The 20,477-nt window shown below is 36.2% G+C and overlaps 1 protein-coding gene across 5 annotated transcripts in view; it reads left to right on the top strand.

Moving 5' to 3' along the window:
* TTC7B (tetratricopeptide repeat domain 7B) overlaps nt 1-20,477 on the top strand; it is a 119,370-nt gene that overhangs the window by 79,077 nt on the left and 19,816 nt on the right. For 2 of the 5 annotated variants that reach the window (XM_054400098.1, XM_054400101.1), the window contains 3 exons: nt 4,383-4,433; nt 8,953-9,093; nt 10,493-10,695. In XM_054400098.1, the coding sequence (XP_054256073.1) occupies nt 4,383-4,433; nt 8,953-9,093; nt 10,493-10,695 (395 nt within the window). Of the gene's footprint in view, nt 1-2,460; nt 2,626-4,382; nt 4,434-8,952; nt 9,094-10,492; nt 10,696-20,477 lie in introns of all 5 variants that reach the window. The other 3 variants (XM_054400099.1, XM_054400100.1, XM_054400097.1) reach the window with 2 other exon arrangements.

Here is a 20,477-nt window from a genome sequence, read left to right as displayed (position 1 = left end):
TGGGAAAGTTTGTCAGCCCATGAATTAAAATACACTGATGCATACATGTGTAATGTATCTCTCTGTTTAAGAATTGTGCAACAGAGAAAAATTCAGTGTAGATGTTTAACCTGAAAGTTAGTTGGATCAAATGTAAGTTAATTGAAAGTGTTCTGTGCTTACTGCAGTGAGAAATGGTTTTGATATCAAAGTCACCTTAGAAGAAGATATGGTCTGAAGTATGGTATAACTTAGGTGGCCCCTAATGTAGAATTTTCTGTCTTCTTGTATTCGTATAACTAAAATGTAAAAGATTACAATATATCATTCTATAGTGATCATTCCATATTCTGGTCTAATTCTATTTCATTTTAAGGACATAACTAGATTTAAAAGTTTTCATACACATATATAGATAGACATAGATATAGATAATTTACGCTTTTTAAAAAATGCTGGCTGGGGGCGGGGGGAGGGGTGTTCTGGGAGGATTTTTTGGTTAGTTGTGAGAGCATAATGAATTGGTGCTTTTTAAAGACTCATATTCTTTAAAGCTTTTACGTAAAGATGAACCCTCGTCCAAAACAGCAATCTTCAGAAGAAGCTTGCCCCAGATTCAAATCCTGCAGCCGGTATCTTGATTGGCAACAAATCCATACATACATTCTGTTTTTTATAGCAGTTCAAATTTGTCACCTTTTCTGAATCTCAGCTGTGTTTTTAGAGGTTATCTGTACTGTCAAGGATACCGTAAGGGCAAGTTAAAAATGTGAGGTCCCTTTTTGATTATTTTTCATATAAAACGTAATTGTAGAGGAAGGGTTTGTTGGGGACTCTTTTTAAATGTTTTTTGGGGGAGTTGAGGTCTGGGTATTTTGGGGGGCTTTGTGTTGGTTGTTTTTTTTTTTTTTTAAATTGTCAATTTTAGCAGAAGAAACTTTGTTGCAAAACCAATAAATACTAAAATTATGGTGAGGACTAGAGATTTGTTATCTACTGTATATATGTATTAAAGATGAATAAATAATATATAGATGCACACAACCGAGTATTCATACAAAAGCACCATATCCAAGTTTTGTCCAAAATTCTTCATCCAGATGATTATGTCAAACTTTTGCATAAATTAAAAAAGTTACAATACTATAGGAATAAAAGAATTCAAGATTATCATTGTGTTCGAGTAAGAAAACTTCAAGCAGGCTGTCAGAACAACATTGTTCACAAAACATGGATGATAGAAACAATAGATGATTGAGTAGACCTTTCTAGGCTGAAAAAGCTCGTGCAGATTCTGTGGATCCTCAGTGTCTGGAAAAGCAGAAGGAATTTGACATTCAAATAAATAGACAAATGTTAAAATAAGGGTATGCAGGAAAGATTGCAGAAAATCCTCTTAGGGCAGAAATGTTTGCTCCTCTCCTCTTTATGCAGTATAATGTTACCATCTGTATATGTGTGTATACACATTCATAGTTGACATTTTCCCTTTCCAAACTTTGCTTGCTGCCTATGATGATGATCCCGTTCGCCTGTCTAGTCAGTTCAGCCAGTCTGAGTACCATGAAATGAAGACTTAAATTCAGATCTGAAGTCTTATTGACTTGCAATTTAATTTGTTTAAGCCTTTAAAAAATAAAGACATCAAGCTGTAATGGGTGTAAAACATTTTTTTCTTAGATATGCCACTTGAGCAGAAGCTGAAACTTAAAAAAGCATTTGTACAGGGCTCTTACTAATCCCATAATGAGAAATTACTAAATGTTTAAATATGTAACCTTTGAAGTATCGAAAGAGTGTATTGTGGAATTCTTAAAAGGACAGATGGCTAATTCAAATGCCCTGATCAATAAATGTGGCAAATCAGCAAATTATCGTGAGTGGCATGCACCTATATTTGTATTTATTAAAGAAGTAAATAAACGTGGAGGGAAAGAAAAGTTTTGATGAATCAGTTGTTGAAGTAAAATCTCACAGGAAGGCAGGCACATTTTGTACCCACAGATTGATGTGCATATTCAAATCATTTGAGACTGAGTTGGCTATTTTGATTAAGGTAAGTTGCACTCAATCTTTTTAAAAGTAGATTATTCAGTTTATTGTGTATTGGTTGCAGTCCACTGAGTTTATCATAGGAAGAAACAATAGTAGCTGAGTTTTAAACTTTGATCTTTATTTCCCCTTAAGTTTGTTACAAATTCATGCATTACAACATGCTTAATTTGTTATTTGGGTTTTTTGTTTGTTTTTTATAATCTAGTTCAGTATGGAAGGAGATTATATATGAGTACAGGGTATTTTTGTTTTTATTTAGTGTTGCTTTCAGAAATGATATTTATTTACTGAAACCAATACTTTGTTGTGGGGTTTGGTTGTTTTTTTGGTTTTTTTTTTGCATCCATGAGTCCATGAAACCCTGTTGTATCTTTTTTCTTTCCTACCCTCCCATACCCTTATCATTCTCTTTGTTTCACTTTTTAGCTTCTGATACTTCCTCATCTTCTCTCTCAAGAACAGAGTCTCCTCTTCAACTGTTTGTATCTTCTCATCTTCCTCATCCTCATCCTAAGCCAGATATCTTTGTCTGGCCCCATGCAGCTTCTCCGTACTGTGACCAAGTTCCTGAGCCCTGTTCACCTTCTCACTGTAAAGTGGCTTTCTATTCCTGATGAGTGTGTCAGTTTGTGCTATATCTTTTTTCTGATAATCTTCATAATTGATAAACTGTGTTTAAACATTTTAGCTTTCAACATAGGGTCAGTGTAATCTGGCCTTTTAAGATGCTCTTCATTAAATACTGAATAGGTTTAAGGGTTTCATCAGATGAGACTGTTTTACTGATCCTAAAAGAGGTAAAGTTACAGATGTATTTAATACTGCTATCATTGTCTGTAACAGTCATGACAGGTGTTTAGTCAGAGGGGCTATTGGCCAAGAGTGCTTTGTAGCATTTACTGCTGTAAATTATTTCCATTACTGGCATCTTTTGCCTAAGGCGGCTGTCCTTTCCACAGAGTTTCCTTCTTATCTATACAGGTCTTAACAACTTAATTTCAGAAAGCCTTTATCTAAATGCATCCAAAATCTTTCCTGAAGATTCAAGTGAAGTTAAAAATCACCTAAATGTCAGTGGGTGTTTTCGTACTGCAGGTAGGGCATATTGGAATGATTCAGAGGTATTAGAGGAGTGAAAATCAGCATTATGGTATTTCAAGTCAAGAGCTTCTCTATTTATTGAAATTATGCCAATTTAAACATGCTGTAAGATCAGTCCCGATGTTGTTTGGATACAAACTGTACAGTAATGTTGCCAGAAAAGTTCAGGTGGCAGGCTAAAATCAAGTTTTTCCAGCCATTTTTTTCTAAATGCTTTTAATTTCTGTTAAATTGCCCTTCACTCACAGCTTTATGCATAGTGCTGGTTTTGTCACTGCATTTACTGTAATCAAGTCTTAAGAAATTAATTTTTGGCACTTAGTCTTTAATTGATAGCTGATACAAGATTGGAGTTCTGAGAATACTAGCTCATATGTAAGCCTTTCACTGGAAATTAAGGAAAGTGTTTCCTTTAGACTCCAGGAAATCTGTGTCCTACAGAGGTTTAGTTAGTTGAAGTCTGACTTTTTGAAACATTTGAGTAGCTGGTAAATTGCCATTAGAGGTTTGGATGTTGTGCATTGAACTTACTCAGATCTACTCTGTGAACAGTACGTCCCAGTTAGCATTAAATCACTTGTTCTTTGCAGAGCTACAAGTTAATAAGAACCCACTCAAAAATGAAGGCAAACAATGCAGAAGTCCAAGCACAAATTCCATTATGTAAAGTACAAGTTTTCCATTTCAAGACTATTGTATCCTCAGGGAAAGGAACTTCCACCATATACATAAGTAGCAGTGGAACTATGAAAAAAAGCAGATATTAGAGTCCTTTGTATAGTGTAAATAATTAATGAAAGTTAAAGCTCTCTGTCTTTAACTAGAGGTCTGCCTAGATGCTCACAGCCTTTTAGTATAGTTAGCCAGGGCTGAAAATCTCATGTCCTATGTCTTGTTCAGCTCATTTATTTTTTTCTAGTGTAAGAAGCAAAAGTCACTTTACATTATTGATTTGGCTTCCAATTTATGTTGAACAGGAACATGATTTTAGAGGTATAGCAAAGGCTTTATGAAAATACGTATTGTAAACAGTGATATTCTTCTTCATTTATGTGTATCCTTGGAAACACGATAAACCTGATTTACAGTTTGAAGATTATCAGAAATCCTCTGGCTTTCTGGGAGTTCTTGGGGTTGATATACACACACACACACATATATATACACACGCACATACGTGTATTTTGTTGTTTTTTTTTTTCTCCTTGTTACTGTGGATTTTAATCTGTGGTTTGATCTGTTCAAAGGCAGTCCATCAGATGCTTGCTTTCATAATTTTTACTCCCTTTTTTCAGTTTGTAAGTAGCATTCTCTGTGCAGTTCTACTAATTTCTTAAGGACTTAAATCACCTTTCCCTTCACCACAAAACACACGTTTCGTCCATCAGCAGTGGAAGTTTGATAGTATGTAAAGCAAGGCTGATGCTCTTTGCCCATTCAGTCACCCCTACTGCTGTAATCTTACGAGATCTAAATGCACTCAACTAACACTTGCATTTAATAATTAAAGAGGCAGTATTCATTTCTAGAGGACTGCAAATAAAGATATATTGAGAAGGTCTTGTATAACATAGTGGCCAGCTGCCAGTACGTTGTATTAAAGAAAGTTTTATGCCACTGCCTTTCCTAAGGAGTATGTTGGTCCAGAGTATAACATTGCAACTACTGTCATGAGTGATAATAAACTTCTGCTTTTGCTTATGGTACCAATCTTACTTGCAGAATAAATCTCTTAAGAGTGCACTTTAAAATAACAAAATTATGAAAATCAGCTAAATAAGCAAGAATGAAGGATCTAGATCGATAACGATAACTGCGCTTTAACCAGGATGCGAAATAATGTTCCCCTTCTCTAACCAGTTACATTATAGTACTGTGTGTTTAGCCTTGTATATTGGGATTGTTTTCCATTGATTAATTTGTAATAGAATAGATTTTTATGAGATAGTGCAGGAGACCAATCTGGTAGAGGAGAGAAAAAGAAGAAGATAAGTAAACCAGCATGTTTGACAGCGACTAAGTGTTGAAAGTGTTTTTTCAGAGCTGAGAGGATGCTCGTCATACCCAACTACTAGTGTCACCATGCATAACCAAAAGATAAGCTAACTTTGTAATTGATGATTTTTGAAAGGTGTTCAGACAATAAATTTCATAGGAAAAACTGTTATGTTTGGTGAAACCTGACGATGTGTCTTACAAATGCATCACTTCAGTGCTGCAGAAGATACTGCCTCTTTGTATCAAATGCTTGTTGTTTTTAGCAGAGTTCTGTCACACCACTAACATTCTTATGTGCATGTAAAGTTGAAAATCATGGGGTTTTTCCTTTCTCCTGCATGAGCATTGCTGTTCAAGCTTTTTTTTTTTGTTTATGTAGATATTGAAACTTTGAAAATATGGAACTTTATTCTCTTTTACGGTATAAAAAGAAATCCGGGTTTAGAGTTTTCATTAGTTGATATGAACATATTTCATGAAGAGTATATTCTTTCATGACAGTCTATTCTTCTACTCATTTTCAGAAGGAAAAACTGATATATATAGCAAGGTGATTTTTAATTTTTTTTTCCTCCAAGCCTGCATGCCAGTAAGTGCTGATAAAGTCCATGTTCTAGTTCATGTCCATTAGACTACAGTGTAAAGAATGTACTGGGAAATGACCAAGAAGAGAACTGAAGAAGCCACAATGTGCATATTTATGTAGGGTGGTTTATAAATGATATTTAGAAGATGAGCTTCCTGTAGACTCTCCTGTAATGTTTTTCCGAAGGAAAGCCTGAAGAGAGTAAATGGAACACTTTGATGTTCACAGAAGTTGAACTGTGGGTGTGACTTGGAAAAGAAAGGTTTCAGTCAGATGACTTAACTTCTTGGTTAAACTGCATTTGTACAAGGATTTTGGTAGGTTTTCTACTTGAGATTGAATTAAAACATTGACATAACCATGGTTGTTGCAGAGACTATGTTAGTGTGATGAGCAGAAACTCTAAATTCTGGACAATGTTATTATAGGAAACTTGAGTAGGAGGTGATACCTTTTTTGGTTTAGAAACATTTTGTTATGATTAAGACCTTCTGTCACAATTTGCAGTGTGCAATATGGTTGTGATTCCAGATGTTAACCAATAAATAATTTAAATAGTGAATTCTAGATCTTACAGATAGGGTCACTGTTTGCGTTTGGCCTTTTAATATAAACAAACTTCAGAATAAAACTAAGTACATGAAAGTGAGTGAAATGATCTGTTAAGCCTTGAGCAGACTTTAAGATCCACTCTGTCCTCATTTTCTAACAAACCACTTGGTATCTTTACCAGTTGTAGTTGTAATTACTATACATTTTACAATTGCAATGAGACTGTGAAGACCTGGATCAGGGAACCTCCATGTTAGAACAAGGAACAAATTTTTCAGGCAAAGAGGATTTTTGAAGAAACAAAACCAAACAAGTAAGCACAGTTATGGATGGTCTTGTGCTGTTTAGCAACATCCTTAGATTTTCTACATTTTAAGTAAGACTGAAGCATAAAAGATTTCATAGGCTGGGATTTCCAAACATCCCTCCAGAATATTACACCAGGTTTCTTTATATGCTGTTCAATGTTGTTTTTCAAACTTAAACTCCAAGAATACATTTATTGGGGATGAGGCAGCTTAAATTTACTTGATTATGTTAAATAATCTGCAGACTGAGTTTCCAAAACAGTTACTAGGTCCACATTGAATTGTAGATTATTATTTGTGATTAATTTGGAATATATTTTTTATATCAGTTGCATTAATTTAGTGAAAAATAGGAGGTAACTATTTTCTAGTTGTGTGATTGAAGAAGGGACATTTGAAGATTATTACTTTGTATATGTGTGCTTTCATCAGAGACATACTTGCTTCAGTATGTTAAGGGATAACTTTTCCTAAACAGGAATTTTAAGTAATGTCATAGGACTTACTCACTATCCACTACATTTGAACTTTAATATAGGTAGCTTTGCAACTCATACAAATTTTACCACAATATAACTCGTTTTTTATGTAGAAATAGTTAAACAAAAGTTTTAATAATATATTGCCATAGGTGCTTTATTGTGAAGTACTAGAGGCTTAAAATCTAACAGGACACTAATTGCATTTCAGGGGGAAGGGATCAGATTATATCCTTTGTGACAGTAAATTTCACTCTCTCTTTACAAATTCTTCTGGAGAGATGAGGAGGCTTTTTCACTATTAGCCCCTGAAAGGCTAACAGGTGACAGGTTTCAGTGAAATGAATTTCAGACAAGAACAGGGTTACTGGTGGCTAGTGCTTTATTTATGGTGCCTTGGCTAATATTTTTCTTGGAATAGACTCCACATGCTTCTTGCTTAGACTTCCCTTTTATATGTCTTCAGAAGTTAACCCTCAAAGATAAGAGAAATGAAACTTTGGTGAATGTTCAACTCTTCAGGCTGGAGTTTGTGTTCTAAAGGAAAGCAGATACTGTTTCAAATCTTCAGGGAAATTCCTTGTTCATATGAAATGCTAATTATGGCCTGTGCTGCTCTTCCCTTGTTTCTGTCAGTAAAGGGAAACATGCTGTACACTTTCAGACAAGCTTCCCCCACTGAGCTGTGTACTAGGAGATTCTTCTGCTTTTCAGGTTTGCTGATTTATCTTGTCACACTTAAGAATGCAGGTTTATGTGGCAAATCCCGTAAAATTCTTAGAAAACCTGTGATTTTGAGAGTGAAAGTTTCATTTATTTCATAGCTTCTGGTGATGAGGATTAATTTGTGGGGTACGGTTCAACCTTTAAAGGATTCAATACTTTATTTTGGGGTACCTGCCATTGTTGACCATGACAGATATGCTGTTGGGCTTAGAAGACTTCTTAGCTGATCCAATATAAAATATTTCACTGATGTTATTTATTATCAGTCAGTCTGAGATTTTGTACCTGTAATTATGAAACAAGTAGAGATGGCTTAGATGGCAAGGAGTGTCACTTAAAATGTTCATTGCCTTGACTAAAAAAAAAAAAAAAACAAAGAAAAAGAAAAAAAAAACAAACAAAACCAAACAAAGCCTAAATATGCTGTTGGTAGTTGGCTGTCCAGAAGTCCAGTTGCCATTACATATTCTCTAGTCATAGAAGCGTTTTATTCCCAGTACTTTGGAAAGGGTAGTATTTCCCAGAGAGCTTCTACTCTCACTTGTAAATGCTTCGTTTTGCAACAATTATCCTATGCATAGTGTGCTTTGTTAATGTTCTAAGAGACTTTTTTGCCACAAGGTATTTTTAACTCAAGCTTCTTCATTAGCTAGGATTTACATTCAGTGCAGCTTAATTGTGTATTTGTGGTGAGGTATGTTGTGATAATTTTGTATGTTTTAGTTCTCTTTTTGTACTATTATTAGTCTTTAAATAGCCCTCTAATTGCACTCTATGGAAAGACATAGCAATTACTAACAGGAAAGTGCAGGCAGCAACCTGGAGATTATAGTGTGCAATACCATCACAAACCTTTTTTTTGATCATACGTTGCAAAAAAGAGGTGTTGAGTTTGATAGAGAATATTCAGGGTAGCAACCCAAAAATGTGTTGGGTGAAGTTACCAATGTTTGGCGTGGTTTTCATATAGCCTTTCAGACCAATTTAAAACCTTTCATAACATGGAAAATTAACCTGAGATTTAAAAAAACTTCTCCAACATGGTGCATGTAAATTAAATCTTGAGGAGTTTGAAGTAAAACATCTTATGAAAAGTTGTGATTAACTGTTTTATGCAAAATGCCTTCATTTTTTTCTATGATGGTACTTATTTTTATTACTTCTACAGGTTCCATTCATGCCACATCAATAGCAGCTTCCAGAGTGGAGCAAGCACTGTCTGAGGTCGCTTCATCTCTGCAAAGCAGTGCCCCTAAACAAGGTCCTCTTCATCCTTGGATGACTCTGGCTCAAATATGGCTTCATGCAGGTACTGTGAAAGTAAAATTCTTTCCTGTTGATTCTACTTTCTTGATGGCTTAAGGACTGAATCTGTTGATTTCATTCAGAATCTGTTACTGCTTATCAGATCAAACTTATTCCAGGTGTGTGTGTGTGTGGCACTGAAGCAAGACAAGAAAGAAGTTGCTCATCTGTGTGATCATTTGTGTAAGATAAGGCAGCAGTTTTACAGTGCAGCTATTATCAAGAAAATCACATCTTCTGCAGAACAAAGGAAACACTCCTGTATCCATGAAAAATGCAGTTTAGGAATAACCTGAATAAAGTTTTCTCCCAGAAGTACAATACAAAGCAGATATTCTGGAAGGTGTCCTCATCAGCATATATGGGTTACTTGCATAGAAAACAGCAATAATATTATTTACAGTGTCATTACAGCACATATACTTAAAAAAAAGGCGAAGATTTACCTCCTTTTTGAGACTCATACCACATTTAACTGTTTGACTCCCTGCATGATTCTGCAGTGTTTTACTACTTAGTGGGGAGAAAAAAAAGAATTCTTTCTTTTAGATTCTAGAGACATGGAAAGGTTATGTAAGTAAGTTATATTGTCAGTTGTTAATCTCTTAGTGCAAGAACCTTTTGTTCTCTTATAGTCAATCCAATTTAGACAACTGTGTGTCAGGCTACTCATCTGCTTTAATCAGGAGTGATTTATGTTAAATTAAATATACCTGATTGGTTTTTGTTTTTCAAAGTTACAGATTAAATGTTTTTATTTTAGATTAAATGCTTGGTAATATGAACAAATATTTTCAAATCAGAATGCTAATTAAGCATTTCACATCTTGTGCTAATCTAACTAGGAAACTTCTCATATCAAATAATTTTGGTTTTTTGTTCTGAAGTAGGAAACTCCAAACCAGGCTTGCCATTTATGATTGATAGCTGGAGCATTGCTACTGCTTCCTTAATGACCTACATGTAAAATTGAGAAAACCCCATAAATGATGGTGTTCTCTCTGCTACTGTAAGGACCTGTGTGTGATGTTTTGTGCTGGCTTTTCAGTACTTAAGCAGTGCTGGAATGCTCACAATTTAAATATAAAACTAAAACTAAAAAAAAAAAAATCCCAAACTTGAGTTAAAGCTAACAAACTACAAAGAGTTTTCTGGTCTTCAGTCATATTTAGAGGTTTAAACTCCTATTACATTTAGAGAAGAAACTTTCATAAAAGAATAATTTCTTTAAAATAATTCATGTAATAATTTCTCTTAAGCTGTGAGATTTTTGGAGGAGAATAACCTCTTTTTTTTTTTTTTTTTTTTTGCATGAAACTAGTTGAAAATACAGCACATGACAACATCTAGTCATGACATGATAAAGCAAGCATCATTTGTTGATCTCCACATTCCTTCCACAGCTGAAGTCTACATAGGAATTGGGAAGCCTGCTGAGGCCACAGCTTGTACCCAGGAAGCAGCTAATCTCTTTCCCATGTCGCACTATGTTCTCTACATGAGAGGTCAGGTCGCTGAACTTCGTGGAAATATCGATGAAGCCAAACGCTGGTATGAAGAGGCCTTATCTATTAGTCCTACCCATGTGAAAAGCATGCAGAGGCTGGTAAGTCTTGAGTCAACATTTATAAGTACTTTTGTCCAAACTTAGGATGTTTTATTGTGGAATCTTAACTTGGTGTGGGTAACCCACAGTTTAAAAGTTTTGGACCTGTATTCTTATTAGCACAATAGCTTTGGAAATGGTCTTTTCTGGATTTTTATTCTTTCTTCTTTGTGTGTTGGGACATGAAAAGGATCTGCAGGCAATAAGACTATTTTTCTCCTAATGGAGATTGCAAAAAAAAGTAATTTACATCTTCCTAGTATTCAGTGCTGCTGGGAAATAAAGGTAGCTCATAGTAAATGAAAAGCTGATACTACAGTCTAAAAGAAAGATGATTCTGCTGTCTAATTCCAAACTAAAACTTGATTTCTACATATTGACTGACTACTTCAATGCTATGTGATTTCCTGGATTTTCCAATGGTATAGAATTAATCTTACCCTTAAAGGAATGTGTACCTTTAAGTACAAAGGTGCCTTCCCCAGCATAAATGCGTTAAGTTTATTTATATACTTCATATATACATCTATGTATATCTTTTGTGCTTACTGTGTTAGGAAAAGTACTTTCTTAATCCTTTTTTTTTTTTTTTCCAAATAGAGCAGAGTAGAACAACTACAATCAGCTTCTTACTAATCTTTTTGTTCGGAAGTAGAAGCAGGTTTTTGCCTAGGTGGTTGTAAATCATGCAGAGAAATTTCTTGTTCATCCCTAAAGAGAACTTATGAGACAAAAGATTGGATAGGAGGGCACAACAGGGAAAGTTTTTTGTTCCATCTTTTGAGCACTTCAAGATATTTGACCCTACTGACATACACCCAAAGGCTTCTGATTCCGAAGAAGCTAGGTGCTCTGCCTAAAGCAGTACGGCTCAGTGAAAATTAAAGCATGTTTTTCTGGATATCTTTTTGCCCCTCTGAATCCATCTTTGAATAAATCGTCTGTAAACACACAGTGCTGTTCAGAACGACTGAGAAATTAGATGTCTTTAGAGGCACACGATGACAAATGCCATGCTTCCAATACATTTTTTTTCAATTTGAATGCAAGCTGGAGTGTAACTATTCATTTCATTGGGTTGGCCAGTCCTTTTGAAGCATTCTTACAATTTAAAGTTTCGATTTTTGAAAGCCTTCTCTATTGCTCTAGAGCTTTTCTGTACTAACATGCTGTTTTGAATAGATGCTGAGAGATTTATGCTATTTAAATAGAAATGCTAAAGATGCATGCTATGAAAATAGTTGTCTGTAAAATTCCTTGTGGGGAAAGACTACAAGATGCTATATCCTTCTTGACCTTTTGACTATTGCAAAACTATTTTGTGGAGGAAGTTTGCAGTATTTCCTCATGCCTGTGTGTGTAGATGAATATCTGCACTTCTCAACACTTTGTGTATATTTCACTATTTATTACGAAGATCTCAGTAGCAAAAGAGCTACACCAACAACACTGTGGAGGTAGCAGCCTCTATAACAACAGCTGAAACATTAACTTGTAATATTTGTGTTCACAATTCTAAGCTGACAGTTTACAAATCAAAGTTCTAGGAAAAAAATACATTAATCTCTGTGATTAATTTGGTATTTTAAAATTATTTTATATGACTTTATAGAAATGTTTAGAAAGCAATATCATAGAATAATAGAATAGCTTAGGTTGGAAGGGACCTCAGCAATCGTCTCCTTCAACAATCTACTGTTTCACAGGAACAACCTTATTAATCTAAATTACTGAAGAAATGTGTGAAGAAAGACTATGAAGTTTAGTCTTGTGGCTTAAAAACTTACATGCTTTCTCCTGTGAGCTATAGCACATCCTGTGCTTTGGAGCTTCTGCACAAAGACTCTTGCATTTGTCTCAAGTGCAGCCTCCATATTCCATTGATGTGGCCATGAAGACATGCTCTTTGCAGGAGTCTCAGGCATTTCCTGAATGCAGTTACCCTTGTTTTGGTTGGTATGTTCTGTTAAAAGACTGTATTTATCAAAATTTGACAGATTTCTAAAGAAACAAATTATTGTTAATTCTGCTACTGTCTCTAAGGTGTTCTACTCCTTTTTTAAAGATTTGCTATAATTAAAAACAGGAGGACTTGGCAATGGTGTGAAAATTAGAAGAGTTATGAGTGAAGAGATCAGTTCACTTACAAAATGATAATGATAATTGGGAGTGTTTGGAGGGAGAGGTTAACTCGTGCTATATTTGCCTTAGTAATGAAATGCGTATGACATCATGACACTAAGTGGTGGAGGCTTTATCCATGAGTAAATGACAATTTGTTTACCTGTATTCCGCTTAATTAGACTTGGAACTGATAGGGCATTACTTTACTTAACCTGTGACGTACTCTAACAGAGACGTGGCTGCAGGGGGCACTGTGTTTGTGTTTCATGCTCACTGCTGTTTCATTCCCTTCTGAAATGTTTGTGTTCCTGTTAATTAAATCAGATGAACAGCAGCACTAATTCTTTCAAAGCAAAATGCTGTTAAAATTCTCTCTAGTTGCTTCTGTAACTAAATTATTGTTCATATACAATTGATGTTTAAATCTACACATTCATTCACTGTGTTCTGTTAAGTGATTCTCGTTTTAAGATCTGCCTTGTTCTCAGGTGTTACTTCCTACTGACTTTTTCTCCCAGCCAGGGGTTATAGCCAGCTTGCTATTTGGCTAGCTCTGACTGCTCACAGGATATCAGGAGAGCAGCAGTACCATTTCAGTGTCAATTAAGCGTACTTCACAGAGTGCAGCAACAATACTTTTGAACAAATGCAGTGTCCTTTCTTGGTTTTAAGGTTACATAGTACACAATGCAAAGTTGTACTTAAATGTTTGAAATATTTCAGTTTGTGTCCTGTATTTCAAACTGCTTTTTATCACACTCAATGAAATTTCAAGTTTTCTTTAATTGCTAAGTTGGAAAATGATGATCCATGCTTCAATTCAATGTTATATATACTTGGTTGTCACCTGCCTGTTTTGACCAGAAAAATTCTGTTTCGACCAGAATGGAGTTATCCCTCTAGCATCACCTCCAGACGCTTCTATTAGTGCTACCTTCATGCTTTTGTCATTGCTTCCCTCATCTGTGGAAAAAAAAAAAAAGTCTTTTATCTCCTGCAGTCAGAGTGCTGTTGTGGAGAGTAGCCCTTACTGCTGACTTACGGTCCGGAAAACAAATCTATGTATTATCTCTTAGGCTGAAAATTTCCTTGCTAAATGTACCTTTTCCATAAAATAGTTTTTCCAGCATCTGTTTATCATTATAATCCTAGAAAACTAAAGTTCTTTTTAAAATTAAGTAATTCATCATAGCACTTGCCAATTAATCTTAGTAGTAGCTTAGCTTCTAAAGTAGAAAACTACAGCAGAAAGGGAGAAATTATTCCAGATTACTCATCACACAGAAATTTTCAAAAATAATTGTCTTAAATAATTATATTTCCCACTTCATAATGCTAGATATCTGTTAGTTTCCTACATTTACACATGTACTAAATCATATCTCTGAAGGCTTAGATTAACCATGTGCTTTTTACCTCTCAGTTCTGATTATATTTGTTTTTTTTTCTGACTACAATGCATTTCTCTTCCAACCAAAAACACTTTGCCAGAATGCAGCCTGGCAGTACTTATGGGTAGTATATGCTTATGTCAAGGATATTGAGCTGATTGAAAGGAAAAACAGAGAAGACTTTAGAAACTTAAGTTTAGAGCCTGTTTGAAGGGGTCAGAGGAGTTAAAGACTAAACACAATCAATCAAAGTTTTTTTTTATTTTCACTGAGGCAGTGCATCCTATTGTTTATTCTTCCTGTAGCAAAGACTTCATCTGGAGAACATTCAGTAACTCATTTGATTTTCATTGTATTGTACGGATTGTTGGTTTTGGTCACATAGGCTTGTCCTAAGTACATTATGCTGGTTCATGTGGATGGTTTGTTTTGTAACTAAAGCTAAATGCTCATGCAAAATCTCAGTGCTTGTTTGACTCACTGTCTAGGTCTGCACCCTTATGCACATGCTGGTTGAAGAATGGACAAATAGTGGTAACTGGTTTTGTTAGATTGGTTAGTAAAATATTGTGGCCTTGCCTTCAGAAACTTAATGGTTATTTTGTAGAAAGTAGAGAAGGGAAAGTGTATGTTCAGCCAAAAAACTCACTGCTTCTTACAAAAGCATTTTACTGTGATGTGACCACTGTCACACCTAAATATTTCAAGTAGTTGCATTCTGCACTCTGAGAAAACAATGGCAGCTCTACTTGTATTTTAACCTGGAACACGCCCAGTGAGTTCAAGTGACTCAAGGACCATTTCAATAGACTTTAAATTCTCCACCTGCCATGGGTACTCACAGGCTGTGTTCTTTCCTGCATTGAAAGTATTATTTCACATTTTAGCCTTAAAACAGAAAATCATTGGTGCTTAGTGCAATAAAAAAAGTACATAACACCAACCTGCATAGTCATTAGCTTTTGAAATACAACAAAGTGTGAATCAAGGTGAATAATCAAGGAAGTTTTTTGTTTCCTTGTTTATTTCAAAGTTAGCTCCTTTTATTTATAGAGTTACTGAGCTGAAGTAAAAGAAGTTAAGCACTTCATACTGATTCATATCTTAAAGATAGCCATTGGAGGAAGATCAGTAGCATTTTTTAGTTCCTGGATGATTTATGTGAGTGTTACAAAGTACTCTTTTAGAGCAGATCTATTTTTGGTCCGTATTTGACAATACAGTTTCTATACATTTTGAATTTAAACTAGGATTTAGTTGCTCTTTTGGAAACAGAAAGTGACTATGGGAATTCAATGCACTGACTTTGCTTGTAACTTCAAGCAATGAGCTCCCATTTACTCAGGCAGGACTGTCTGTGCTTATCCCTTGAGAATGTTCTCCGAAAGTGGTATTTTGATGCTGATGAAACATAGGTCCTGCTTCATAAAAGACTTTCTTTCCACATTACCCTGTATTTACTGCAAGTGGCTTAAAGCAGCTGTAGCAGGAGCAGATCTTTCAGCAAGAAAATACCTTCACTTTGAATACTTTTTAACCACCTGAAAGTGAGCTCTAGAAGAACTCTCACAGATTTCAGCTTGTCTGTGCTGTGCTCAGCTGACAGCCATTACAAGAGGATACTGCAACTGGTCTTAAATTAGTTGATTGGTTTACATAATCTGTGAATATCTGAAAACACAAAGGTAAACTGATTTTGTGCAGCATGCACTCTTGTTGCACTGAATGGAACTGGAGTAAGATGGAGAATCTAAATCATTGGAGTGTAGTGTTTATAGGGAATCTAGTGGAATGTGCTAAGGCAACTCCCTGTAGCTTTTTTTGTATGTGTGTGGTTTGTTTTTTTTAATTCTCTTCAACTTTTATGAGATTTCTGTTCGAAAGAGAGTTTATCTCTGAATTGGAAAAGTGTTGTGTTGTTTGGAGTTTTTTGTGGTGGTTTGGTTTTGTTGGGTTTTTTTTTTTTCCCATGGGGATTTTTGTCTTGTATGATCTGCTTTAACTGTCTGGTTTTGTCTTTTTTCTTGTTATCCATGTAATAGATTTTTCTAGAGTTTATCAATTCAGGCTTAGCTTGCCAGAAACCATTTTTTCACTTCTATTTGTTCCCATTTTAAAAAATGGAAAATTAATTAGTGGTAGATACTGTCAGAAGGAAGGGATGTTTTGGCTAGAGTTACTCTTTTTTTGGCAGGTCATTCCAGTGGTTTTTACTGTACTGTATGGAAGTGATAAAATTCCACCCATCAGATAATTAATCACAAGTTGCTGTTGCAGAAGGTCAGTCTGCAGTGTGCAGTATTACTTCCAAGTTATTTTTCTTTTCCTGGAAAAATTCAAGAATCCTTGTTTTCAATTGTCAAAATACAAGTGGTGTTCATCTGAAGCTTTAATTCATATTTTATAGCATTAAGTCTTTGAACTGGGTTCTATCACCAAAATTAATTTCACATACAGCAAGTACAAATGAAGTGTCATCATTTGGCAGGTAGAAACCAAATACTGTTTCAAGCCAATGAATGAAATCCAACGATGGCCCAGTCTGGATCAGGGCTCTGGTTGTACTAGACATCATAACAAAGCATCTGAGGAGGGTTTTCCTGTTCTGCACTCTCTGTTTCAAGTAATTGACAGGCAGAGAGCTGGAGTGCAAGGGTACTACCTTCACAGACCATTTGCCTAATGGTAACAGTATTTCAAATACACATGCAAGAAATCTACTTGTCCTCACATGCTGGGTAGTATTCAAAATCTGACAGGACACAGCCCTTGACAGCCCACTCTAGCTGACTCTACTTCAAGTTTGGATGTGGACAATCTCCAGAGGTCTCTACTTGCCTCAGTCATCCCATGGGTCTAGGAATGCAAGCAAAACAAGTTTTGTAGATAAAGGTAATGATTTCTGTTAGACAGCATGATGGGGGCACTTGTTTGGGGACAAAGTCTTGTTACAGTTTTCCTATTATGCAAGATTTTAATCTTTTTTATAGTGGCAAAAGCAAAGATTTTCTTTTCTTTCCTCATTTCCGTGGTATGTTACCCATATTCACATAGCAATCAATGGAAAAAAGGTGCAAAAGATCAATATATTTCTCAAATTTACTTAACAGTCTTACATCCACAAATAATATATACATATATTCTCTGCTGCAAACCTGCCTTAAAGTTATGGCTGCATCTTACTGTCTTTGCACTGAAAAAGTGAAGCGCTGCCAAACCATTGTATACACAACATAGCTGTTACCAACCTGTTAGTCATGGTTTTGCAGGCATTGCAGTACTCCACAGTTCATTAAAATGGCTCATTCTGTTATAGATTGTTAATAATGACAATGCTTTTTTTTAATCGTTGCCAGTATGATATTTTTATATCCTTGATTTGACTGGGTTCTTTTAATACTTGAGGTTTTTAGTGGTACAATGCAACCACAAGAATGGTCTTTTGATTCCAAAGTATTTCCAATCATGATCCTCATGCATCCTGCTTATCCAATATGGCTGGGAAATGTCCATACAGAAGTGTCAGTGGCAAGACAGTGCAACTGAAAACACTTAGTTGGCATCTTCACAAATTAAGTTTTTGGGCTTCTCTTCTGTCTCTTCATGGTTCTCTCATGGGAGGTTCAAGTATACTTCGGTGATCTGCAATGAGGTTTCTATAGACAAAGATGTGCCTAATATTATTTAAGAAACAGGAGGTGTGTATGACTCTCTACAGTTGTTTCCATGGAAAGTATTTCATTGTTTCATAGTGATAAGTAGAAATAATGAGTAGACCAACAAGGCAGTAAAAGCATCTGATGGTAGCATAATGACCAATGTACTTTTTCAGGACTTTTTCATAGGTGTTAGAAAGGATAATTTCCATTAAAAGTCTTTCCAGAGTCATGCATTTTACCTTCAAAAGGGCTTACAGCATTAAAGTCATTGTCACTTGGGTTTTGTTGATACCCAAAGTATTTGTTGCCTTTTTCTCCATGCATTTTGCTGGGCAACTGACCATCTAAAAGAGAGTGGATGGAAAAAAAAATATGTAGATTTTTCCTAGTGGAAAAATACTAGCAAGCAAGACAGATGGAAAATGTCAGTAGTTTTAGTCCAAATAATTCAGGATATGGCCAGGAGGCCTCATGTCACTAAAGTGCTAATAGCTGCTCTTGATATTTAAGTTATCTTTGTTTAAAAAATAAAACAAAATGAACGTGAGAGAAGACTTGGAAGAAATTGTAAATGTATGCTTGTCCTGGTTTCAGGTAAAACAGAACTAATTCTATTCAGTGATTTTACTTTTTAGCTCAGTTTCTTCTAATTAACTGCTTTTGTGGGCAGTGTCTGCTTTGGGTACTGCTCACACAGAATCACAGAATGTTAGGGGTTGGAAGGTACCTCAAAAGATCATCCAGTCCAAACCCCCTGCTGGAGCAGGATCACCTAGAGCAGATCACACAGGAACTCTTCCAGGCAGGTTTTGAATATCTCCAGAGAGGGATAGTCCACAACTCCCCAGTTCCAGTGTCTGTCACCTCCACAGTGAAAAAATTTTCCCTTCTGTTTCCATGGAACTTCCTATGCCTCAACTTCCACCCATTGCCCCTTGTCCTGTTATTGGGCATGACCAAGAAGACCCTGACTTCATCCACCTGGCACTCACCCTTTACATATTTGTAAGCATTAATGAGGTCACCCCTTAATCTCCTCCAAGCTAAAGAGCCCCAGCTCCCTCAGTCTCTCCTTATAAGGAAGATGTTCCATTCCTTTAACCATTTTTATGGCTCTGTGCTGGACTATTTCAAGCAGTTACATGAGGTCCTTCTTGAACTGAGAGGCCCAGAACTGGACACAATATTCCAGATGTGGCCTCACCAGAGTAGAGGGGGAGGAGAACCTCTCTTGACCTACTAACCACACCCCTTCTAATACATCCCAGAATGGCATTGTCCTTCTTTGCCACAAGAGAACGTTGCTGGCTCGTGGTCAACTTCCTATCCACTGGGACCTGCAGGTCCTTTTCCCCTTCACTGCTCTTCAGCAAGTCAGTCCTCAGCCTGTATTGATACATGGGGTTGTCCTTTCCCAGGTGCAAGACTCTACACTTGCCCTTGTTGAATTTCATTAAATTTCTCCTTGGCCAACTCTCCAGCCTGTCCAAGTCCTGCTGAATGGCAGCACAACTCCACACAGTTTTGTGTCGTCAGCAAACTTGCTTGACTTGTTCCCTCATCCAGGTTGTTGATGAATGTATTGAATAGTACTGGTCCCAGTACCAACCCCTGAGGGACTCAACTAGATACAGGCCTCCAACTAGACTCCATCCCATGGACCACAACTCTCTGACTTCTTTCCTTCAGCCAGTTCACAATCCACCTCACTAGCTGATCATACAGACCATCCTTTCTCAGTTTATCTGCAAGGATGCTGTGGGAGACAGTGTCAAATGCTCTACTGAAATCAAGATAACACACAGTGATTTTAGTTAGTACCAAGTACTGGTATGCAGACCAAGGTCACTGCTGAATCTTGTGTGCTACTGCATTGGGAGTGCAGAATGAAAGGCTGCACCCACAGGCAGGAGTGGACAGTTCCCTAAACTGTCCAGCATGGTATGTCATTCAGTATGAAGCTGAGGGATCATGAGGATCAAGCTGCTTCTTTTTCTTCTTTGCTTCCTCTTCGTCAATGGTGGACATCAATGGAGGATTCTTTCTGTTCTGCCTTCAGTCTCAATCCATGAGGTCCTGAATCCTGTTCCAGAATCCAGCTGTTGGATCTGGTTCCTGTCTGCCACTGAATGTGGTCTGGCACTTCTGCAATAGCATCAGTGGTGACAGTTACTAATTGATATCAGGGGGGTTGGGTTTGATACTGGGTTTGTGCATATTCTGTATATATTTCATTTTATTATTTTCATTAAAGTAGTTTTAATTTTCATTCTGCTGAGGTATGTACCGGGCTAATTATGATTATTTTGCTTTCCTGGGCATTTTTTGTGCTTATGGAATTTATTAAAGTATTACTTGGTATCTGGAGCTGAGAACTTACACAGCAATGAAACCTGTGTGGCACCTGGTATGCATGTCTTTCGCTTGTAGGCAACATCTGGTGTCTAATAATTTATAACTGAATTTCATATAAGTAATAAAGACATACTTTTAAGGATTCATTTTCAGCATTAAATGAGCAAAAGATATTTGATTTTCCTTTTCCTGAGGAAGGGTTTGTTGTAGAATTCTGTAGATGAGAACTCAGTAGCTGTAGGAAAACATCCAA

This window comes from Indicator indicator, chromosome 4 (assembly GCF_027791375.1).
Source record: "Indicator indicator isolate 239-I01 chromosome 4, UM_Iind_1.1, whole genome shotgun sequence".
Lineage (NCBI taxonomy): Eukaryota > Metazoa > Chordata > Aves > Piciformes > Indicatoridae > Indicator > Indicator indicator.
The sequence above is the reverse complement of the archived record's forward strand: the minus strand, read 5'-3'. Positions and strand labels throughout refer to the sequence as shown.